General features: G+C 41.9%; 1 protein-coding gene across 1 annotated transcript; it reads right to left on the reverse strand.

Annotated features, from left to right (window-relative positions):
- Positions 1-911: 911 nt before the first annotated feature.
- LOC142993916 (SH3-containing GRB2-like protein 3-interacting protein 1) lies at positions 912-16,172 on the reverse strand. Its single transcript, XM_076144461.1, has 23 exons — positions 15,532-16,172; positions 11,590-11,653; positions 11,368-11,413; positions 11,178-11,234; positions 10,776-10,833; positions 10,058-10,233; positions 9,832-9,843; positions 9,268-9,279; positions 8,852-8,876; positions 8,672-8,735; positions 8,455-8,525; positions 8,275-8,349; positions 8,114-8,182; positions 7,269-8,021; positions 6,612-6,733; positions 6,343-6,493; positions 5,054-5,165; positions 4,672-4,827; positions 4,288-4,420; positions 3,994-4,196; positions 3,401-3,465; positions 3,075-3,239; positions 912-2,984 (listed from the first exon to the last, which is right to left on the reverse strand). The coding sequence occupies exons 1-23, from the start codon at positions 15,539-15,541 to the stop codon at positions 2,962-2,964; spliced, it is 2,622 nt and encodes an 873-aa protein (XP_076000576.1). The 5' UTR covers positions 15,542-16,172; the 3' UTR covers positions 912-2,961.
- Between the last annotated feature and the right edge of the window lie 9,741 nt (positions 16,173-25,913).

The raw sequence follows: 25,913 nt of genomic DNA on the forward strand, positions 1-25,913 counted from the left end.
TTCTCTTCCTGCCTGCCTAAAAACAGGGTCACATTAGGTTAATATATATTATAGTATTATTATTATTATACATATTGTTCGGAGTTCAGGTTTGGGGTCTGTTCAGTTGTGTTATTGAGGTCATAGTCGTAAATAATCGTAAATGAAATCAACGTGTATCTACCTGTTTACTGGATCTCTTGTAGCGAAAACTGAGCCGTAAAGAGTTTGGTGTTGTCCCGGCAACGGTCATCGCTCAGTGGGCGGAGCTTCCACGGACGAGGACGGAGTAGTGAATTTACTAAAACTCTATTTCTATTGGTCCTCAGGGAAGCTACTAGTTAACGTATAAAGAGGAAATGAGGAGTTCTGTGCACAACGATTCACTATTTTCGACATGATGCTTTTTAATTAAATATCTAACTAAATGATAACAAATTGAACTTGTTTGTGGAAACAGTAAATACGCATTAAATATTTACATATCTGAAGTGTCTTTGCCTGATAAGTTCTGACCTTGACACAATACATTAATTTGAATCAGTGAGTATAACTTGTATGATCGAAATCCAACTGTGTGTGAATCTTACAAGTGATGGATGCTTGCACAAAAGGTGTCACCTGACTACCACAAGCCACTATTGTAGCATTGATATAGTCAGCTAGTCTCAGCTGTACCCAGGATTTCATTGAACACCCAAGAGAAGGATGTCTATGAAAATGTTTACGGGCTGAAAAGTTATTTATCAATCAACCCTCCTGCCGTTTTAGTGTTGATTTAAATGTGAGCTTTCAGTGTATATCTTCTTTATCTAAGAACAAATGAGAGGGACACGTGTCTCATATTTCCTCTTCTTTATTATCAAGTTAAACAGATATTACATTATATTTATTTTTTATATATTTACTTTCAAAATCTTTGGATGGGAAAATTTACATGAAATGTTTGCATATTCTGTGTCTAACGCAGTGAAAGGAATACAGCCAAAAGGTTATTTTTAAAAAACGAACAGGGACCCTCACATTTTGGAGGACTGTATGCTCACGTATAAGGCAAAGAGAAACTTAAGCATTATCAACAGAAACACAGAAACACCTTGGAAATACTGATTGAACTGAAAGAACAATTTGATTTTGTATTTTTTTTCCTCTCTCCTTCTCTTTTTCTCCAATAAAATCAGTCAGTGTTTCACTCGGGCCCAAAGCGAGGGTAAAGTCAACACATCCAAAATGACGGTCAAACACCATGTGACATCAAGTGAGGTGTGTTTTACTATGCAAGTCAAACATGAGAATGTCAAATACCAAGACACATTTTATGGAATATTCATGAACATGCCAAACATAACGACAATGAGCTTCTGGTGCAGCAACAGAAAGATACAGAGTGGAGTGAAGGCAAAGTTCTCCCTTCATAGCATGATTATGGAACAACACACACATCAAGGCTTTATTGAAACTAATAAATTGATATTGCATTGATCAGACTGGTGATAGACAAATGCAGATTTATGCAGATTTCATGCTTTCATCAACAGTAACAGTTTTTGTACAAGAAACCCACATGTAAACAAACAGGTGAAGAGAGACCATGTAAACATAAAGCATTATGAATGTTGTTGACATTAATAAACCAAGAGACAATCACAGACACGTTCATATGCCCAGAGAAATATTTGAAACATAGTTTTTTTTTTATGTACACTTTTTACACTTAGTTTTTAAATATTGCTATTAGAAAATGATAAAACACCTATTTACTCCACATGGTGGATAAACAAGAAAATAAATCTACAACAGGGACATGTATAGTGCTATATTCTTGATAGACATTTCTCTTCATTACTTCTAGTCCGTAATCATAATCCTTGTATCATGGTCAAGTTATCGAGCATCATCCAAGGCAACTCTTAATAATCGTCAGCCCATTTCCATCTCGCTGGTTTTCCTCTGAACCATAAACCTGATTGCTTTTCACCACCATATGGCACATTGATCTGGCTCTGTATGCATCAAGCATCTGAAGGCCCTTTCACACGTATGTTCCATAACTTAAATGGAAAACAAAATTACACAAACTTGTCCCAGCAAAAGCAGCAGCATCATCATGTTGTCGTGGGAATGCAATGTGACCATTTGCACAGTCCTCTATTGCTGGAAATTGAAACATAAGTAGTCTATACTGGTAGTGTGTGCGCTAACAGCAACAATATAACGCATTTGCTCACAAAGTATCTGCCAATATGGAACTTTACAGTGTCTTGAGCAGTCAAATTGACCGTATGTAAAAGCACCTTCAGACTACTGGTAATGTAAGTCCAGTGCTGTGGGTCATTGAAAACTGACCAGTCACATTTCATCAGAAGACTCATAGAAAGGGCTCTAACGATTCCACAACATCTTAAACAGATCTTATAGATTCTGATTAAGTCTTAGCCTGGTCACACATGGTGAAAAAAATCAGATTTAGGGTGGCAGTGTAAATCAGATATCACGAACTAATCTATTATTTGGTGAACGTATTGGACTCGAACTGCAAAGCAACCCTATACTACAGTTTTCCATTTCCATACTTTTCCATTTAAAAAATTATTCACATTTTCTCGTACAGTGCATTTGACATGAAAACCAGTGATGAAAATGAAATGAATAAGGCTGGATCACTTTATGAATCCACAATGTTTCAGTTAACAAGAACAAAGATGAGAGTTTTTCCTATATTTTACTCCTAAGCTCATAAATGTCCCAAGTGCACAAAACTAACGATTTGTATTTTCTTGCATAAACTCAGTAGCTGTCAGTCTACTGAATATGGAGAGTTATAAAGTCAATTAATATCTAGGTGTATGTTATGTTCTGTTACATAACCATTAATTCTTTCCTGCTAAAGTTTCAAATGCATTAATATGAGATGGGGCCGGATGAGTGCCATCTTCACAGTCTAAAGCCGTCGATTCTTTCTTTAGTTTACAAAGAAGTCCACTAATTATCTGCCAAATATTTCCCTGTGAAGCAAAACAAAAACAAGTCAGTCAGTGACTCAAAGTGAAGACAGTCACCATGAGCTCTAACGCATCCCTGATACTCAAACTGACCTGCAGCAAATCTCTTCTTGACCAGTGATAGTCGGTAGCCGGTCCCGACCAGCTGGATGTTGCACCCGGACAGAGTGCTTCCCTCGCTGGTGAACTGGACAGCCAGCTGGGAGGGTTTACTGGAACCTTCTGTTATCTGGAACCGGCCCAGCAGAGCCCCAACCCCTGCAGGACCAAGAGATAGTTTTGAGTGTTAATGAGTGTCATGATTTGGGGCAAATATTTGAATAGCTGCAGGGAAGGAGAGTTTTGCAATCAGGTGAAACAAAAGCCAAACATGAAAGTGATGACAGAGGATTAAGAACTTGACAAAACTGAATACTCGCCTCCGTTGTCAGACCTCTGAGAGAGGCTGGAGATCTTCCAGTGTATTGTTTGCTGCTCTTGATTCCTTAACAAGAAAACAAAACCACAAAATGGAACTTTTCTTTTTAAATGCAATGGGTAAGATAGAGAGGAATACTGATAAATGCTCTAAAAGTCTCTGCTACTAATAATTTCTGAGCTTTTTGAGATTTTAACTTATTGTAACTTGTTTCTAGGATGGCATGATGTCTAACAGAAGCGATCAGAAACAATCAGACACCACAAGCTGCAGTGTCCTATTTACACTACAACATAACATTGGGGTTTATCTACTGAGTCGGGTGTTTTGAGCAGGTCTGTTCCTGCTGCTGAGTGTGGAGGATGCAAATGTCTCTCCATTCACATTAGAATTTTCATTTAGTGTGCAAGTAAAGTCAGAAGCTTTACAAGCTGTTTAATCTGGTTTGCTATGGCTCTTCTGCACAAATGTAGGAAGAGCATTGATCTAATTCTGGGGAGGCAAGACATATGGAAAGTACAGAGGAAGTTCAATTGTGTTTCCTGAGTTACCCTCTCCAATTGGTAAAGGTCAGTATGAGTTGGACATCCTCACCAGGTGGCAGGGGGGATCATGGCCTGGAGTTTGGCCATGCCTCCATTTACGGGAACCAGGAAGTGGATATTGTGTAGAGGCATGGGTGCTGCCATGGCCTGTGCGTTGTATTTGTAGTCTATTCTAAGGTCTGTGCTGTTGGTGTCGCCTCGCCAACTCACTGCCAGATTCAGAGGAGTAGACTGGATCCCCTCTGCTGACACCTGAGGCGCACACAGACAAACAACAGATATGTAAGGTAGATAGCCAGGCAGGTATGTAGGTAGGTGATATGATGATAGATATACGACTGACCTGATATTTGATCATATCCACGTTGTAGTATGTCGCCTGAGGCTTCTGCTCGGCTACTCTCTTCAGATGGCTCAACAAGTTTGGCATGTTCACCCAGAATTCTTTTGAGTCTGCGCTGTCCGTTGAGAAGTCACTGAGGGGTAAGAGATACACACACTATGGAAATCTCATGTTCAAGGTGACCCATGAATTGACACCTTTACCTTTACTTACAGTGCACTTTACTATATAGCATAAACAAAACAAACAAAAAACAACAATTATTTTGCAACTGATAAACAAGCAACAACAAAACTTTTTGCAGATCATTAAACACACAGCCATGAATGTGTTCATACATGTGTGTGTGTTTATGTGTGCATTTGCCTCTAACGGTACGCCTACCAGCACAGCAGCTGTGGATTTGGGAGAACCTGCTCCAGCCGGTTATAGTTACTGATGCTAAAGGTGAGGACGGGTTGAGTTGAGTGGCTGGTAAAATGTCTGGTTATGCCTGCAGGGAAGGATAGTACCATCTCCCCTGTGATCTTTACAACACATCTGGGATAAAGGAGGAGAAAAGGCAGAAATCAGATAACATGCTGAATAAATAATATACAAGCAGAATTGAATTGTAAACGATGGCATGGAATGTTTCCAGTTTGATAGCCTGCAGTGTGACAAACCACATTTTCTCTTTTCTCTTTGTAAGCATGACACAAAAACAGAGCATCTATTTTTTATATTGGCATAAATGTTTGTTATTTGCAAAGAAATGATGGCCTACTTGTTGGGGTCGGCGCCTTTGAAGTAGGCATTGATGGTTTCAGTGAATGCAGCTGCCACTGGCAGAGTGTCCTGGGGTCCCATTGTAAGTGGACTGGGTCCCCTGGAGCATCCTGAAGGACACATACAAACACATAAACACACCTAAACATAAACTGTCTGTTCTGCTGTAGTCTTCTCTTGATTTTTGAGCCAGGGTTTTCCCTACCGTTATACACAGAAAGAAAGAAAAAACACACATAAACGGCAACCAACCACGGCAACCAAGCCCAAACAAAATGATACGAAAATAAAAATAACAACAAAAAGTGCAGCAGGAAAAAGATAGTTTGGGCTTTGGGTATACAAACATTTTGGAAAATGGTTTTACAACAGAAACAAGATCGGGAAGTTGATGGCCGTGACATTTTGCAAGTGATACATCATGATTTGATTTAACTCCAGTAAAGGACCCTTTGGGTGTTTCTACCTTTCTGCTTGCAGTCCCTCCTGTAACATCCTCCCCCTGATATTTCACCCGTAACCCCAGTTAAAGTGGAAGTTATGTGACTGAGAAAAAGTACAACATGCGTTTAATTTAAGTCTTCTTATTTCACAAATGTGGTAATGCTGAGGTTCCAAAATTATGTGAAAATGCAGTTCAAAGTTCAAAGTTTCAGTTTCAGTTTCCAGTGCCCCCCATCCCACAGGGCGACACCACCTACGACCTAAAAAGAAGCTCGGGGAAAACCTTGTTTGAGCTAGGGTCATGGGTCATAAGCAAAGGATGAGGGAATATAAACCTGGATACTCCATCTAGAATCCAGATGTGAGGTATATGGAGAGAGCAGGACATGAGGTGGAAGGAGGCGGGGTGGGCAACACGATGCAGGATAAAAGAAGGCAAAAGCTTCCAGTTCATGCACCGTCGGTACTGATACAACTCACCTTCAAACGCTAAATAAAACCTGCCGTGATCAAACCATACCAGAGGCTGTGAGCCCCCTGAGTGAGCAGAGACACGAGGAGAGGAAGAGGAGGAGGAAGAGGAAGAGGAAGAGGAAGAGGAAGAGGAAGAGGAAGAGAGAATCATGGCAGATTGTAAAGCAGACGGTAGAGGACAGGAGGATGAGCGACAGACAACATGGACACGTACAGAAATGTGAAACTAAACAAAAATGCATGATGCATAATGGGCGCAAACTTGTGGATTCTTTCAGTATTCCTAGATTAAATGTCAACTTGGTACTACTGCAGTGACAACATGCAGATAAGACTGATGACACCTACAGAGGCCTTCTGGTAATGTACCTGTGTTGGACAAGTTGAGGTCTCTCCCTAAGGTTGGGGTGGACGCTGCACTCTGCGAGGTAATGGAGGAGATAGAGGAAGAGCTTTCTGCCCGGGCAAGTGGTGCGAAGGGCGGGGGGCTGCCTGAAACTGGAGGACTGAAAGGTCGAGTCTGAAGATTGGAACACAAAAACAAAATACTTTTAGGGAACAAACACAAAACAGTCCTTTCACTTTAAACCCAGGATCAAGCCTGATCATGAGAAGAAGAAGAGAAAGATGCAATGTACCAGCTCTGCTATTGGCTTTCCTGGGGGTAGCTTTGGTCGCGATGATGGTCGAGGAGGAGGAGGAGGAGGAACCGGGCTGCCTCGTGACTGAGGAGTGGCGGGACGCGCCGGAGATGAGGGGCCTGTTACACATCAGTGTATGAGGTTAGAACGCAACCGAAGTGATTTTCCGCAGACAAGGGGTGGAACCGAAACCCAATTTGAATCAAAGTGATAAATGAAACTGCATCAAATTGTCAATTGTTCTAATGTATCATTTTTGTATTGTATCTTAAGTCAGTGTCTCAAGATCATATCGTATGAGAAAGAGAGACAAACACTCTCAAGGACTTGGTCACAAAATAACCACACAGTACTAAGTAATACAAGTAACTGTAACTAGCAAGGTAATGCAATCAATTATATATGCTGCAAACGGCAAAACTGCTGATTATCAGATGCCAAAATCTGTCTCCTAACGTTCCAGAACACCTTGGATTTGCTTTCCTGTATAGTTCAGATTACATTCTATCACTAAACAAGCGACAGGTTGGGAAGAGGAGGATCTGCATTTTTTGAGCCCCTCAAGATTATTAGGTTGCACTTATAATGGCAACATTATAACTTTCTCAAATCAACCTGAACTGGACACATTTAGAGAGTGACCACTGTACTCACTGCTGCCAGAATATGGCCCAGGGGAAGATACGATAGATCTGTAGGTGGTTGGAGGGAGAGGAGGAGGCGTTCCCCTGAAGCTTGGTGTCAGCTCTCTGGGTGAACCCATAAAGTCCTGGATGTCATCTCTCAAGTATGCACCCTCTGGAGTCCTCTTCCCTCCAGAGCCCCCAAGGACCAAGGGAGATGGAACTCCTGCACGTGGGGACCTCCGTTCTGCTGGCAGAGGGGGCACAGGACTGGTGGGGGCGGGGGACGAGGAGTACCCTGCAAACCGCAGCACCTCCTCATCGATCGCTTCATCGTCAAGGCAGATCGGAGGAGAGGGGGAGAAGTCAGGAGGCAGGGGAGGGGCCGGCTCATCCGGAGGAGGAGGTCCGAGGATAATGGACGGTGGCGAGTCTGGAGGCGAGAAGGGAGGAGGAGACCCAGGAGAAAACTGAGGAGGGGATGGCGGCGGCTCAATTGGTGGTGGTCCGGGTGAGAGGCAGGGGGTGGAGGGGGTGGACGAAGGCGTGTCCGGGGCAGGGGAGTCCGGTGGGGGCGGGGGCGCAGGTTCATCGGGCGGTGGGGGTCTGCCGTCGCCGAAAGTAACCCATTTGGGAGACATTGTGTCCTCATTGGCGCAGGGGCTGTCCATGCCGAACACATCGTCCAGATCAGGGGCTGGAGAGCCGTGGTGGGAGGCGGGGGAGTGGACGTTCAGGTAGATGGGGGCAGAACTGCGAGCAAGCCTTCCATTGGGTAAATCACCTGCAAAGAATTAGTTGGAGAACGTGTATCAGAGTTTTGAAGAGATCTCACTGTATGACAGGTCCCACAACAACGAATACAACTTAATTTACCATAAGTGTCTGAGTGATACCCGTAGTGACTTCTGGATGGAATGTTTTTAGGAGGAAGAGGAGGAGGAGCTGCGACAAGGGGGAGAAATTTCAACTCAAATGAACACTTATACAATCCATACAACTGATAACACTAGTGAGATTTCTTCACAGCAGCTCACCTCCTGTTGGGAAACTTCTGCTCAAAGGTGATTCAGACCGCGGCCTCAATTCCTCCCAAGCATCAGAGGGGACCACTGTGATTGAACAGCGACACAGAAACGAGAAATGTCACCTCTGCAAATCCCGAGAGTGTTTGCTAAGTTTTATGTGGAGTTGTGCTCTACTGATATGTGACAGACCGTCGTATCTGGAGTAGTTTGTCTCTGAAGGCAGCCCGAAGAAGGAGGGGACATTCTGGGAAAGCCTGTCACTACAAGGAAGGAAGTCATATAACTGAGAGTCTGAGAGCAACTTCGTCATATTCCTGATTCGCCCTTAACCACCATTCAATGCAAATACATTGCTACATACAAATATATATCTAGCTTGGACAGCATTGCTAAAAGCCTGACTGACCTTGGTGTCTCTGGGGCGGGGCTTGGTGTAGGGGTGGAGCGCCTGGGTCTGGCAATCTCCTCACCTGTGAGAAACATAACATTAATAAACTCAAGTGTTGACCGTGTAACGAGTTGGATCACTGCTTTCAGATGTAATGAAACTGGAGTGAAAAGCTTTTTTCCAAATGGACATACTTACAGGACAGATTCCTTTTTAGCTGTCCCTGTAAAAGAGACAAAGCAAATACAAAATAAATTGCGGATATGGATAAGAAAGGAAACAGTTTGTGAAATGAGCCAGTATGTAAATACACACACACAATCACAATCACACTATCTGTCTTTATTCTGCCTCAACAATTTCCCGGTAGCCAAATTCCTTTTATAAACTAGATCATTTCATATGTATGTTTAAATAAGTTGATTTGTTTTGGAAGCATATGAAATCATCAGACTACATCGCTTTACTCTTCCTTTGTTTTGGGAAACATAATTCAGACTTCATTCTTAACAATGACTGAGGTCGATTTCATTCCTTTTACATCAGGTCAATCAGCAGTCTGTGGTCTGAGATGCTGTTTTGCGAACAGCCAGCAGATGGTGTTAGAAACTCACCGGGCTGCGTCTCTGAGACCAGCAAAAAGGAAGAGAGAACAGACCTGGGTCAGAGAGTGAGTGACAAATCAGTCAAATGGACACCAACTAAAACTGCACACACCGCCACCTCTTTACTTTAACCACAAAGCCTCTATAATGCAACCAGAGCCATAAACACCTTGTGCGCCACACTTGCATCATGTTAGATCAGAACAGTCATACAGCTGCACAGTGACTCCAGCTTGTGGCTCAGCACCAAATCAGCAGGTTTGGAGCCACACGCGTGTTATGTTTGCTGTGCATTATGTATCACGGATGCTTTGCTAGAAAGGTTAAAGTAAAGCTGTAGCTCAAAAAGAAACAAAAAAGACGAGGTCATTTTGAGGACACACAGACGCTGCATGCAAAAAAAGGGGCTTACGTATGTCGACAAGAATATAACTGATAAATCTACTACCACAGAAAAGTACAATATAAAAATGTATCACATGTTTCTACCGAGCGAGGTCATGCCATGCAATCTCTCTTGGTGGCGGAAGATTGATGAAAATGTACAAAAAAAAGACACAAAGGCAAACTTACCGGACTTCTCCTCTACAAGAAGCACAAGTCAACCCAAGGAGAAAAGAAAAACACGGAAAGAGAGGAAGACCGATGTGAGACAGCGTCCCAGAAAAACATAATGCAGTAAAACAAAACTGAATTTTACATAACAGTGTGCCAGTATGTGTGTGTGTGTGTGTGAGTGTGTGTGTGTGTGTGTGTGTGCATTCTGTGTAACACAAGAGTGCTGATCAGGAGCGCTCACCAGAGACGGAGACAGCGCCAGGCCTCCCACTGAGGCCTTTAGCTCGTCCATCGATGGAAGGACACACTTGGCACTCTCCGCTACTAACGGCTTGATCTTAATTTTGAACTTTTTCTTACTATCTTCCTCATCCTCTGAATCGCTGGAGGAGAAGAAATGTTTTGCTTTGGAAGCTGGTGAGCAATTGTCAAGGACAATAGGGCACAAAGACTTGAGTTTGTAATTATTACAATCTCGAATACACACTGTGCACGTGGAGAACAGCAGTGCAGAGGAGGAGTGATACATCACCTCCCTGTCACCATCTGCTGTGTCCCAGTTAACAATATTACACCTGCTGTAACTGACACTGTTCGGTCTGAGCTAAATCTTCCTGCAGTCTCTATACAGTATGAGCTCTGTATCTGTAACGCAACATCTGACACCTGCAGCAAAAACATCCTGTAGCTCGAAATAACTAAATAAATAAAGAACTGCTTGAACGGAAACAATTCAAATGTATCGAGTATGAATCCGTCTCGGTGCCTTCTTGCATTTTTCTTATTCTACCGCTGCAGGGTCACACATATGCAATGTGTGTATGGGAGGGGGGGGGGGTCTATCGATTTGGCCTATTTAATGCTGAGAAGCACTCGTCCAATGAGTCATTCGGCCAAACAGGTCAATAGTTTTACAGGCACGGGTCCCAACACAGCTGCCGTGGCCTCCAAAAGGATATCTTCACCCTCATCGCCAGGCCTGAGGCTGAAACCTTCTTCATCCACATCAGGAGAGGCCTGAGTAAGGGCAGAGGAGAACATCTAGAGTCAAATCCAGTCCGTCGCGTACTGTAAAAGAAGCAGCGCTAAACATGTCTTTCCTGTGAGTGCTGCATATAAAAAAGCAGCTCCAATTTCACAGATGTCTTGCTGGGATGCTCAGATTGCTGATTCACAGCACACACAGCATATGTAGCCATGGCTCCATCTGTATACTTTACTCTGGGGTTTTTAAAGCTAGTGTTACATGATAACGATTGCAACACTATGCAGTATTCCACATGCACAGTTGCAATGTCAAAAAAAAGCATAAAAAAAAATAAAGGCAAAAGCAAAATACAGAGTGCATAGCAGATACTTACATATCTGTCCCAGTCAATCTCCCCATAGAAACCATTGGGTGCCCCATTGGCCTTTTTCTATCAACAAAATCAGCACCACTATGTCAAAAATTACAACCTGTCAATCTACCACTTATCACTTTAGTAGCGGTGGTACTTCATCTGTTTAACAGCACCATATTGCCACGAATCGCAAAAAAAATATACATACACTTCCTCTCTTTCCACTTCCAGTTCCTTCTTTGTCAGGTGAGCCTCTGTTTGGAAGAAGAAGAGAACAATTAGTCTAACAGGAGCAGGAAAAAACAATCTCAAGAAATATAGGTTACTATTTCAGTGTCTCAACAGACATTATTCATAGTGTTAGATTGTACTACAAATGTTGAATACGTCACAGTCTGCAAGTATTTGTGTCGCTGGCGAGCAAACTCACGTTGTGTCCGTATCCTTGTCTTTCTTTCGTAATCGCAGGGCTTTCCTGGTTCGTTTTTTCAGTCCTAATACACAGAGACAGGGAGAGAGAGGGAGTACAACATCATAAAGAATTAATTTTGAACTTTTAGAGCCTAATATAAAGTTAAATGTTTTGTCATTAAAATGCACTTAACAGCAAATTAACACAGAGAAGCAAGACAATAGAAGAACTGGAAAAAGGACACATCCTAGTGAATACACAGGAAATGTTACAACCCCAATACATTGAGTTGATACAAATTGATATACTGACGTGGGACACAAACATCTTCCCATTTAGAACATCCTCAAATCCCTCACCTACATTACATCATATAGATGCAGACACAATTCCCTTAAGTGTCCCCTCCCTTACTATATAAAATGGAAAGGAAACACAGCCAAGCATGATCAATCTGTCCACTTCATTAGTGAGATTCGAGGGAGAGTGCAGAGAGATCTGCTTCTGCAACCCGTCAGCCAAATTGGATGCCAAGCCCCCTACAGCCGTAACAGTTGGCACCATGCAGTGAAGGAATCAGGGCAACTAGGAAAACCAACACAAAGACTCTCTCCCAAGTGAAAACATACTTAAAGTGTGTCGTTTCTGGTTCTGGGATCACTCTGCTGTAATATTATGCAAGGTGAAGTGACAAACTGAGAAGTGAAAAATGGAATGCAGAAACGTGTCAGGACTGTCAGGCTGCTTAATTGAGACATTTTTAGACATTTTTTGAAGAAATCACCTTGGCTCTGATAACTTGGATTGATCCTTATTATTGTTGTTGTTACTGGTGTGTGTGTGTGTGTGTGTGTGTGTGTGTGTGTGTGTGTGTGTGTTCTTGCCTGTGTGTTAATAATACACCGTGATCATTTATTTCATGAAAAATAATAGATTTATTTCACTTACTTTGTACTTAACAAGGAATTACATTTTCTAATTTGTTCAGTATCCGATATTGTAAGATCGTAGAATCAATTCTGTAGTGGACAGCCTATGTAAATATATAATAATTAATATATATGGTTTGAGGTCATGTGCTTTTGACTTTCAGTAGTTTGAAGGCGTGAAACCAATTTTTGATTAAGAGTGGAATACGCAGAGTCGCTGTAATTCTATCTGGAATCTAATGAATGCTTGGAACAACTTTATACAAACTTGTAAAGAATGGAAAGTTAAAGTTAGAGATAATTCTAGTCTCTCTATTCTCTACTCTCCTATCATGTTCCTCAAGACTATGGCCCCAGTCAATTGTTACTATCAGGTTTCTGGCTGGAGGCTTAATACCAAGATCCTTCCTGTATTTCTTCCTGCACAGTCTGTGGATTGTAGTACACCTAAACGCACCACAAGTGAAGACTTTGCCTTGTCCTGGTGTGCAGTATCATTCACATGGGAGGCAGAAGCTCTCTCTCGCATCTCCTGGGTGCTGAAGGACGTGTCAGGGCTCGTGATGTATTCGCTGGACTATTCAAGATTATCCCTGCATCATAGCTCTACATCAGCGGAGAGACAGCTAAGTACTGTAAGCCTTCTGTCCACTCTTCACCTGCATCTGTCTTTGGTGATAAGGTGTAAAAATAGAGAATCCATCCTGACTTTGATATGCAAGATCCCACAGAGCCATATGATACCAACTGAAGCAGCATGAGAAATACTAAGCAGCCCAGGCAGATTTGTTTTTCATTAACTGAGAAACGCACGTTGCATTAGGCATCAAATTATGTTTCTGTAACAAATGTACAAAGTTCATCTGAGAATTCGAAAGCACTTACACAGTAATACAGACAAAATAGAGTTGATTAATCATAACAACTGTAAATGGATTACTGCTGACCAATTTCCAGGCTTATATTGTAGCATAACAAGGATTCCTGTGACGCTGCACTATCAGTCATGTATGCACTTTCAGCACAAAATCTAGATGTGTTGTTACATTTTGTTTAAATAGATTGCATCATAGTACACAGCAATTCTGGCTGAAAGCCCGCACAAAGGTTTTGGATTGGCTTCCAACGTTCTAGTCAGTCATTGGTGTGTTATTTTGCTTTATGGCGGTATGTAAATTAACTTGTACAGACTTTACAGACATTAAGCTACAGGTCTTTCATCATAGTGAACATTTGAGGGTTTGAGAAACTCTGAAACAACTTAGACTTCAAAGCCAAAGCCAAAGCTTAGGAAGGATGGTATTTTCAGAAGTTGATTCAAATATGTGATGACGTAATCAGCTTTAACAAGCCCTAACAAAAGATAAAAGGAATCTAAGAAAGTAGTGGAGAGCTCCTGTCTGACAGGGGGGTTGAGATGTGCACCCAACATTTTTAAGGAACTTTCTCAAACAATTTCTTAACCACTTTTGCAAGGTGCACTGCATGTATAGGTATGGAAATGTCCCTAGTATGGATTGCCAATATTCAACATCAGTGCTATTTGAATTCTTGCCACACTGACACTGAACTGGAAAAAGAGCCTGTCTAGAAAGTTAGACAATAAATGACTTAAACTATGGACAACAGTAAAGTACTGTAAAATATATACAGTATAAATGTGGTTACATGCTTCGAGCTACAACAGAAGTACAGAAATTAGGTCTTCTACATTTTAGCGGACTACTGGATTCCTTCTATTACATTTCTTTTAAATCAGTGTGAGGGTTTTATAGTGTGTGGTTTATGTAATGTTAGTGTTGCTCTTCTATATTTCTTGTGCTCCGGTGATGATTTTATAGTCTTGGTGTGAAAATTGTCCACTGTGTGAGGACAACAAAGTTCAATGCTATTTTAAAGATTGTGATAGATTTCTTGCTTATTTCCACAGAATGCTCCTTTCTAACATAATATCAAAAATCCCATGAGAATATGAACATTTTGCATGAAGGGTGTTGTTGCATCACTGTGCTGTGGCTGTGTGGCTCCAAATGGTATCAGTAATGTATAGTGAATATGCTCATTAATGTAACCACAGTTTACAGTCTATCTATGCTGTGTAACTGGAAATGTTGGTGCTTTGTACGTGTACAAAGATTAGCTTGCATGGATGCTAGTGTGGATCTCCTAAAGATCATGAACCAATTACAAAAGCATAGCAAGCTGACTGCAGGCCTTTTGCTAATAATAGCCACCTTCCATTACCATGTTGGCATTAATGGATGGTAAAGGCCTAGCATCTGCCATGCAGGGTTAGATCTATGATTTAGCTCCTCTATCAGAGTTTGTTATCTCCTTCACCCTGATTGGACTGATACACTGTCTTTCCTCTGTGGTGCAGAATGTTTAATCAACTTTATGCAACACATATGCATGTATGTTCCAGGGTGGCTTATCCTATAGCCATGATAAACTTCTGTATCTATGGCAGCAGAGGAATGAATGTAGTCCAGCTTAATCTCAGGAGGGTTTGGTGAAGATGAGCAGAGTGCAATGCTCAGATCTTTCCATAGATCCACATATCTGAGACAGATACACAGCAAAAATTCACACACGTATAATGTACAGGTAAGCATATATATGCACAGTCACATGTGCATATATTAGTAGGTGTAGGTGAACACTGTGTGTTCACCTACACATATACTATAATATGTCCAGTACTACAATGCTGAGATACCATTGGCTCCTTTACAAATCTACAGCCCACATACCTTTCATCTTTCATACCTTCTCTCTCTCTCACACACACACACACACACATACACACACACACACAAACACACACACACACACACACACACACACACACACACACACACACACACACACACACACACACACACACACACCAGCTACGTTCTGCTTAAAGAAATCCATAAGGGGCGACAAAAGCACGTCAGTAGATTCACCACAGCCTGTCAGGACACAAGAGGGCAGGGGGAGGACACAGGAAAAAATCAGGGAGCAAAAGGAGAGCACAGATAATTACCTTGCATCATGATTGCAGATTTTCATTCCTATGTTGCCGCCTATGCACAGGCCGACAGCAGGATACAGCAGACAGAAATAGAGAAATCCAGCCGGTTAAAGGATGCCTGGGCAGGGCATAGCTAATTCTCCATAGCTCCCCAACGAAGCACGATGTTGATTCCCTCCACCTCCCGAGGGCCCAGCTCCCAAACACCCGCACAGGGATGCGGGTATGGGGGGTGGGGGGGAGCTGAGAGGCAGCAGCGACAGGGGACACAGTGAGAATCCTTGGGAATCTACTGCAAATCGGGGGAAGGGCTCCTCTCTGCGTGCATTAGGCCCCGGACGCCCTGGCCGCACTGACACACGCCATCTCTGAGAGGAGGGGATGCTGAGGAAAGGAAAAGGAGAGAAAAAAATGGAGCAATACAGAGAGAGAGAGGGAGAGCGAGAGAGAGAGAGAGAGAGACAGAGAGAGAGAGAGAGAGGAGGGAGTGGGAGGTGTGCTGATGTCACATCTGCACTAAACCAATCCCTGCAGCCGTGGTCACATGGCTGTTGTCCCCTGATGCCTTAGCACCGCTCAGCTTGCTTACAGCAGACGCTCCACAGCAAGCTACACATATGAAATACAAAGTCTGATACAATATGATGCACTGATCATTTCCACACTATTTGGCAACATAGCTTCATGAGTTGTGGGTGCAGAAAACAACTGAATATGTTTTTTCTTTTTTGCTCTTTTCACAAGGGATTGCTGCAGTGTTCAGGAACAAAATAAAAGCTTGCACCAAATTATAAAGAGTTACAGTAATCGACACAGACGGATATGAGGGCTTAGATACAGATGAGTTTCTCCAAACACAAGTAGGAAGATTTTAAGTTAACTGAAGCCATGTTTAACACATTTGTTCATATTAAACACTAATGCAAGTCTTTCTGCATTTGTTTTCAAATAAGTTTGGGGAATCGTGAAACATATCATTTGCTATCCATTATTTGATGTCATCACAGTTATTGAGATCTGGTTATGTATTTTAGTAGTTAGACTTTAAATTGGGATAAAGAAGGGCGTCATACCCTTTAAATTGTGTTTTGAATTAAGAATGTTGAATGGAAGTGCCTACAAAGCCAGCTGTGCACACTGTATGAAATAAGAGCTGATGATTATTGGCAGTTCCCAGTGGAAATTTGAGAGCTGGTCCAAAACCAGTCTGAGGCCATTGTTAGTGTTCCTCACTGTCAAATCCTGCACTAAGATTTAAGCACAAATGATGCCAAGAGGACATATGTTCCAGTTAGGAAAGATACCAGATATACCAAGTCTAAACCAGAAAAGAATTCATTTATAAAGCAGTTTGGCAAGAAATACTAGAGTAGAAACCTGGAGACAAGTGAGAATACATTACGTGTATTTAGTATATTAAGTAGGAAAGGCACACTGTACCCTTGGTAACAAAGGAGGAAGTAGCAGAGGACAAACCAAGTCTTCCTATGATGTGTGAGTTACACCTCAGTAGGAAAATTGAGATGTTACAGTGAAAGCATCGGTGTGATTATTCAGCTGCTATATTGGCTGTGCTGAGCAGAGTGAGTCAACCTCAATGATAGAGAGGACAGATGGGGAAAGGCAGTTAGAGGATAGTGTTGTAGTGTGTGTGTGTGTGTGTGTGTGTGTGTGTGTGTGTGTGTGTGTGTATGTGTGTGATGAGAGAGAGGAGATTCTGCTGTGGAGGTCAAATCAGCTCATATTAGGCCCCAAAGGTTTTTGTTGTGTCTTTTGTCTGTCTCATGTTTCTGTTCTCTCTTGTAGGAAAACGTTGTTGCCCGATACAGACAAGCACACAAAACCTGTAGTGAATTACAGTTGAATGAGGTGCATGTATGAGTTCCAGTGCAGAGAGGACACATTGTATTTGTCCACCATGCTTACTTGCTTTGATATTCCCACCAGTGAGGATTGCTGGAGGCTTTGGTTAACTTGGGCACCCTCGAGTAACTGTTAATGAGCTTACCTTACCTGGCGTGGTTGACCGCAGGCTGCTAACGCGTGCTTTCCTTAGCCAGATCCTTACGTAAGATGTCATCCCCAGGCCTTAAGGTCACAGAGGCTGAGATTAACAGAGGAGAGCTGGATAGAGCACGAGGAGAGAAGCTGTGTTGCATTCTGACAGATGGCATTGTTGTTATTATTGACTGCTGTTAATCAGAGCTCCAGAGTCATCCCATGTAGAGCTACATAGCACATGTCACCTTCATAGATTAGATTCCATTTAAAACTGTTCATACCACTAGGGACTGTGAGGCCTTCACATAGATCTAACTGAAGGAGACAGTGAGAGATTATCCTGCTAAAGTCAACTCTTTGTAGCTCTATACTGCCACCTAATGTACACACTTGCCAGAGGTTACAATATAGTAGTAATGTTATTTCTAGTAATTAAGTAAGTCAATCTAAAATTACCATTCCATGTGGTCATCATCATCATCGTCATCCAGGTAGAAACACAATGATACAGCAAGTTGAAATGTATCACTGGTACTAAAACAATTAAACAAAATTGACTTTGTTCTGTGCACAGGTCTGATTAGTTAAATGAGGAGTTGGATGTTGCATCATTTGCTGAAATTGCAGATGACCTTGGACTACATATATATATACTGAAATGTTATGGCTCATTGCCTGCCTGTCTAAGTTGGTCAAAATGTTTTGCCTACCTGGGAGAAATCCAACAAGCCCTCTGTCCAGAAAAACGTCTTCAGAGAGACATGGGTTACTGGTAGTCCACATTCCTACAAATAGCGAGAAGAAAGGAAACTAAAAGAGTCGCATATGGAACACACACTGTCCTTGTGTGGCACAGTCGTGGTCAGTATTGTCCATCCTCTTGGTGTCATGGCAACACAGCTCCACAGGGGCTGAGTTGGCTATCAAAGTGGCAGCATCAGTGCAGGGATGCAGGACACATTGGTGCTGTCGGCCATAACCTTGCCACACAGCTCTGTCTCTGCCTGGAGCTTCTCCACTACAAGGACGGGTTGCTTGGTTAGCCCTCGACAGATGACAGCTAATTATTCACCATCCTTTCAAATCTATGTGCGTGCAAGTTCGCTGACAGTTCTAGCTTAACACTGGAAAAATGTGTCTGCCTTATTATCTTTGCAAGTGTCAGCTGAAAGCCAGATTTGTGTTCCCAACATTCCATCTATAGTATTTTCTGCTGCTGCAAAAAGAATCCAACTCTACCTGAACTCCTGGTGTGTCTCACTGCAGGACTCCACTGCAGGGAGGCTGGGAAACTTAAGAAGTGTGGTGTGTCAGAGAGAGCTGGGATCTTTTCATATCAGCAGTTGGATTTCTCATTCATCACTAGGACTACATGGTAGTATAAAATAGAAAAAACGCATTTACAACTTAAACTACTACTAAACAAACTTCCTTTTTGTTGCTACATTTAAATTAATATTCCTGATTAATGTGAGAGATTAGATTCTCAATGATTACAGTAAAATAACACTTTCTCTGTTGTGACATAGGTTGATTCTGGACATGTTCATGGCATAGAACAGGTACACTAATTGCAAACAACAATGCTGCAAACTTTACCACTAGAGGGCGCAGCAGCACTGACACATGGACAGTAGTAGCAAGACCCTTTTCCCCAGCCAGCTCACTGTATGGTAATGATTAACATAAAGCACATGCAATAATATTTTCCTTCCACTGTTTGAAAATTTGGCTGACCCTTGAGATATAATTAAACCTACAATACAACACAGTAAAGCCGTTTTCTGCACACCGTACTAACTGGTAGGAGGTGTGGGACAGATAAGGCCAAATGTTACGGCAGATTCCAACCTAACATGTCAATGAAAGGTGTGGTGGCTTTGCAGGTGCCGATGGTGCTCTGGATCAGGAGGTGGCAGTGTTATACACCAGTGAATTAACCAATTGTCTCTGGGCAGAAAAGGCTGAACACAGAGAAATGTGCTGGGAAAAAAGAAGCGAAGAGAATGATGTCATCCTTTAAAGGGCCATTCACACAATAAAACACATCATGACAGTGGACTCAGAACTGTAACAGAACCAAAACAAACAAAATACAAGTGTTTATGGTTAATGTGTTGCCACGGGTGATGGTGTACATGCTGATGTGTTGTGTGGAAAGAGAGAAGGAAGCAGAAACATCTGGGTTGAGGCCAATTAGGGCAAAGTGAGCTTGTGGTATAAATGGTCACAGAGTGTTATAGTCATTATTGAGATGTAAGATCTAATCTGAAATTCTAGGCTCTCTGTTTTAATAGTTATTGCTGAATATAGCTGCTATATTGTTAACAATATTGTTGGATACATTATTATGTACTGACTCTACTGGTCAATAAACAGTAGAGTGCACATTTTATTCAAACTGGATGTTTAAGCAAGCTGATCTTTATTCCTACTGAGATATTTCCAGTAAACAGGACAATCTGGACAAAGTATATGGGAGTTATGGCCTAATTTAAAAGTAGTAGCAGGTATATATTCATTATAGCCCTATCATGTGACATACAAAGGTAATATTCAAAGGACTTACACACCCACAGAGGAGCCACACAGGTGTTTTCACTTGTTGCTAATTGGATCTGTTCTTCTCAAGGCTGTGTGGGTGTGAACAGGTGTCATCTCCCAAATTCTCTTAATATATTTTGTGTGCCTGTAAGGTTGGGATAGTTGACATGTTAAGGTTTCTAATCTTTACAGCTTTAAAATACAGCTTTTTGTGTAGATGTGCACATAAAGAGTTTGGTAAAGGAACCCATTCCTCCATAAATACTGTTCCAGTTCGTCAAAATGCCTGACCTCCGACCTCTTCGGGTCATACCACTGTAGCTCTATTGTATCTCTCTGACGTGGCCAATACATGAATGTTCTTCCTCTGTTCTTCTTTTTTAAACCATTCTGTTTGATCTGTATTTAATCTGTTTTATCTGTATCATCTCCTTGCATTATTAAACTTCTATTAAGCTTAAGGTGGTGACCGCTAAGCTGATATGCTCCAGTCTAATGTTTAAAAATCCAACGTTCCCTGGGTGACTGACTGCAAGCTGTCCAGGCCCTGAAGGAGCAAAAACCAGAAACCATGCTCCACAGTTGGGATGTGGTTTTGTTGTTGGTGTACAATGCCTTTTTTCTTCCAAACATAGCATTGTGCATTTCTGCCAGAGAGTTCAACTTTTGTCTCATCTGTCCACAGAACATTGTCCCAGAAGTGTTGTGGAACAGCCAGGTGGTCCTTTGCAAACATGAGCATGTGCAATTCTTGAAAAACTGTGGTTTTGTGCTTCCATGAACAGCTTTTTTGTTCAGTAGAGTAAACATATGAAGATTCAGAGAGTTGTAGAGGCCATTTAATGTCACTGTTTTCATCTACTTCCACATTGCACGTTTTGCTGTCGGAATTATCTTTGCAAGACACCAACTCCTGGAAGGGAGAAGCAACAATGCTAATATTCATATTTACACTGGAGTTGTCTTACTGGGGATTGATGGACACTCAGGTCTGCAGGAAAACTCCTTCCAGATTTTATGAATATGCAAAGCAGAAATCCAAGCAAGAGTTTACCTTTTCCTTGCAACTGTAAGCGGCAAGAACAGCCAATAGTAATTGTTTGAAATATTTTGCACAGTCGTGAGTAAATATGGTTAGATGGGCCTGGTTTGGTATAGACAGACAAGAAAGTCTTATTATATGTCAATGCCGTACTATGAAAATTAACAGAAAATAATTTTGGTTGAAGTCTGTTTTGTATTAATGGATGAGGGCTGTGGTAGTTTGAAGGAGTCAAACTTTATAGTTCAATTATAGACCCCATGGTGCCAGTTGAGAACATATTTCACAAGGTTCTTATTTTACATTTATGATAAGTTCCAGGAATCTGATCAAATATGGAGCAAAACATACTTCAAGTCGAAGCCCAGGCACTGCCTTGTTTGCATATGACCTCAGCTCCAACGCCTTAGGCTAAACAGAAACACCATCCATTATGAGGAGTGGTTAACCAGCTCTCTCCCAAATTACAGTGACTCTGGGTTCCCATTTTACTGATTTGGCGGTTGTGTGGTTCCCCATCTCATGTTACTGACTGTTATAGTGAGACATACTCACGCAGACTATCCTCCCCTTGTAAAAAGTGAACAGTGCATTTGTTACAAATTTAACAGGACCTATGTGAAACAGCTGAAGATCTGTGACAGGGTCTCAAGAGATTATTTAGCCAACAAAAGAATATTCACATTTTTAAATGACAGTGGAGATTAATTATACAGTGATCTGAACTGCCCAGTGACGTGAGATTGTCATAAATGCCTGGCTTTTCGGCTGGGATTTAACCACATCCTTGGAAAATGAAGGAGGAACATTTTACCACCCTGACCAAAAGACCATGTCACAGGTTTTCAGGAGGGTGGGGGGGACATTTCCCGAGCATGAGGATCGCAGTTACTGAATCTCTCGCTGATCCCTCCTTAAAGCTGAGACAGGTCGTTGGTTTTGCTGTGGTATGATGACACATGATGGTGATTGGCAGCTGTGCAGAAGTATCCAGATAACAACCTGCTTATAGAGTTGACCCTGCTTTTAACCTGGTACCACACCTCCTGTCTTCACCCCCCCATCTAACTCCTCACACTCCCAACTCCACCCCACCCCCAAGCCAACCCCGACAACATTTATCCAGCGCCTTGTGCTCCTCTCCTACACACCAACCTACTCAGAGACATCTGGCTTTTTGTAATACTGACCTTTGACCTTGCAGGCTAAAGATAAGTTCAACTCTACTACCATGTCCCAACACTGTCTCTTAATGCTGTTGGGTTGGCACACTGAACCTCAATATAAAGAGAAAAGCTGCTTTGAAAAACGCTGGCACTTGAGCAGTGAAGCCCTAGAAGAAGGTAGATGTGAGTTTAGGACAGAGGCAGAGAAGTCTTGTCTTATGTGTGAATGGCTGTACCGTTTCTCTCTCTGTCTCAAATCCTCCTCCGAGCACTAGTCAAGGGATTTTCCTTCCCACCATCTCCGGCTGGAACACTATTTCCGGATTGTGTCGCTCATTTACTTGGTTTTGCAAAGCACCCGGGAATGAGAGACCATGGAAAACTGAGTGTGGCAATGTGGCTAGAGCGGTAGGGAGGGAAAGACAGAGAAAGGGAGGTGTGTGTGTGCGTGTGTGCGCGCGTGTGTGTGTGTGTGTGTGTGTGTGTGTGTGTGTGTGTGTGTGGAGAGAGGGTGAAAGAGAGTGTGCAAAACAGAGCTAGAGAGCTGAATCGGTACAGACAAGACCAAGCAGAGGCCTTTACCGAAATAGCACTAGCAAGAATCTTTGTGGGCAACATAAATTTGAGCACGATGAGTGTAATCAAACTGAGCCCGGTTGACATGGAACATAAACTATCTTCATGAGCATGTGATGAGTTTGAGGATTCCTTTGTTACAACTGTTGAGTGTATACGTGCTTCCCTTCCTGTCTGCCTACCTGTCCATTCATCCACCAGTCAGTCTCACAGAACACCGTATTACACTAACACGTCTCCGCAGTTAAAGGTAAAGCACAGGCTGTTAGTGATCTGTTTAACTTAAGAAACGCCCAGTGTTGATAAAGGTCAACCTTGTCCGACAGACATAATTATACAACAAAGGTGATCATACCAGCTTAAGAGGCCTATGACCTTCAAATGGCCACCTAGTGTACTCTATCCTCGTTAGATGGCTGAACAGGATTGAATCCACTTACTAAGCTCATCTTTGTCTTGACTCCAGGGGGCCATCAGGTTAATACAGGAAGAGTGAGGAAACAAGAACAAAAGAGATTTAATGAATGTCTAGCCTTAACCATCATGATATAAGAAATGTAATCACTTGTATTGATGATATGATTAATCAAACTAACCAATATCTTCACATCCACACACTTGTGGATGCGACTGACATGTACATGTGTGGATTATGTACATATGTGGCTTATGTACATGTACATATGTGGCTTATGTACATGTAGATAATCCGGTCAGACTCTATAAGGGGCTATAAGGGGAACATGGGGAAAATGATTGAGTCATTCTCTTCACACCGCTTTGTCTCCATGCAGACACGTGCACAGGCCAGCATAATGATGGTGAAGTGATGTCCGACCATGAACAATGCACACAGGACGTGAAGTCATAAACCTATAATACTGACATAATGATAAACATTTTGTTTAGTTTGTGCAGAATGATTACTTGCAAACTGACTGATGACAGTTTTTATTTTTGTCAGTAAGTTTTAAATCTCATTTTGTTTGTATTAAATTACTTCATCCTAAACATTGATTTTTATGCTGGAAGTAATTTTTTGTTTTTTGGTGCCTGGTTCTAAATTGTGTATTATTAGTATTATTTCATCTATTCTTACTGATATAATTTCTACTAAGAAAAAGCAGCAACAGGTTTTGATAATTACAATAGACCGCAAGAATCAAATGAGATAAAAAAAAAGATTTGGGGGTCATTTTCTTAGGTCACCATGACAAATTCCGCCTCTCTACTCAGCAGTTTTACTGTACAGTCATCCCTTCCACAGAATCTCTTTTACAGAGACTGACGTAAAAGCCACACAGTAGGTGCGAAATGGAAATATGACAGTAATTTACTTGAAGTTATGACAACAAATGTAATCAGTATTTTGGAACACCTCGTCTTGACACAAGCTGTGTTAAAAATGCAAATGAGTTGTGTGTAGGGGTTGTGAGTTGTGTGCGTCATAAATCCTCAAGAGTTCATTCAGTTTGTTGAAAACATGAACTATATTGATATAAAGACAAAAGCAGTAAAGCCTTACTTTAGATAAGAGCTGATATGTATTTACAAGTAGTCGAATTATGTTACTACAGAAAATAAGGGATGAAAATAAAGTCAAATACAGCCTTAACCTTCCTGGACATGCATATCAACCTCTGCTCATAAAGCACAGGGGTAAATCCCAATTCTAGACAGAGAAAACGAGTTTACTTTCTCTCCAAAGTACTCAAGGTTGTCTCGTTTACACATGTCGCTGATGTGCCTATTGTTTGTGCAGGAGTTGTGTAATCCTAGATTCTTTTGTCCTATCCTCTTATTGTTGTGGCTCCTCGCCGAGTGCTCAGTATATACTGAAATAACTTCCTTAAGACCTATGTAAGCAAATGCCACTTTAAGTATGCATGTGCTTGTATGTTAGCGCCTGTATGTAAACAGGAGGGAAGAGGGCAGCTTGCTTATAAGATATGGGTGGTTTGGTTTGTCAGCAAAATGTCAATCTGTCTTTACAACTTTATCCCATATGATCTCTCTAAATACACAGGGCTTGGTTGTCCATCTGGTTGGCAGTTGAGTGCTATTCCCCTCACACCCCCCATTAACACCCACCACTACTACCCTAGTTTTGGAGGTCTTGCCTTCTACCTCCCACTGAGAGGATATGAAAAGACCGACAAAGCTTTCCATTCTTTTCTTTTACTGTTGGATTTTTGGATCAGTGTAATCCTCTATGGCTACAACACGTGTACAGTGGTTTGGTTGCTCCCTAACAACTGACTTGACAGCTAAACAATGGAATGATTTTTTATTAAGAAAGGACACCCAGAAAAGACCCACACTTTCCAATATGCACACACATACACACAACTGACCAGGCAAACACCCAACACCCCCTAAAAAGTCCAAAAAGCCAGATCTATCCCCAGTCCAAACTGCCTTGGGCTCCCCTAAGCTATTCAGTGTGTGCAAATGAAAGATCGGTCTTGGAAGAGTGCAAGCCTCTAGGCAGAGCAGCACTAGCCTTGCACACAGATATACACAGCAGCCCTCTAGACAAGTTTGGCACCCACACCAGCGACTGTGGGCCAAAACTCATGTTGCGTGCTAACTCTCTCCCTCCCCCATCCCCTCATGCTATCCCGCTCTGCAATTATATGCTACGCTCCCACCCAAACATGCAAGAATAGGCCTTCTCAGTCAACAGACAAACCGAGTCATTCTGTCCTCAAACCATGACATCATGACCATTTGACTTCAGTGTGAAAGTCAGGCTTAATTTAACTTTGTCAGGAAAAGTGATGTGTTACACTGACAGACCAATGAAGTGGTGTGAACTGTAATTTGAGGCAATTGTGAGACGACATGTCTAATTTCTGCGGTAAAATATCAAACTTATGAAGAAATGTGACTCGTGGTAATACTTCACCTCATTTATGAATACAATTGGTCTGAATGTGCTTGTGCATTTTCAGTGCTGTATACAGTTTTGAAGTGAGTCACTAATACTGAATAATTAATCAAACTAATTTAATGATTTTTAACACAGAATAGCAATTGTAAATGATGTAACATAATTTTGGTCA

This window comes from Genypterus blacodes, unplaced genomic scaffold, assembly GCF_046128005.1.
Source record: "Genypterus blacodes isolate CSIRO-AG114 ecotype Tasmania unplaced genomic scaffold, CSIRO-AGI_Gbla_v1 ptg000029l_1, whole genome shotgun sequence".
NCBI lineage: Eukaryota > Metazoa > Chordata > Actinopteri > Ophidiiformes > Ophidiidae > Genypterus > Genypterus blacodes.

What these genes read in the sequence shown, in the direction of transcription:
- LOC142993916 (XM_076144461.1), bottom strand. An exon ending in CCCGCCCCAGAGACACCAAG is followed by an intron (nt 8,526 to 8,671) that starts GTCAGTCAGGCT and finishes CCTTCCTTGTAG; the next exon opens with TGACAGGCTTTCCCAGAATG. An exon ending in CCTCAACTTGTCCAACACAG is followed by an intron (nt 5,166 to 6,342) that starts GTACATTACCAG and finishes TGTGTCCTTCAG; the next exon opens with GATGCTCCAGGGGACCCAGT.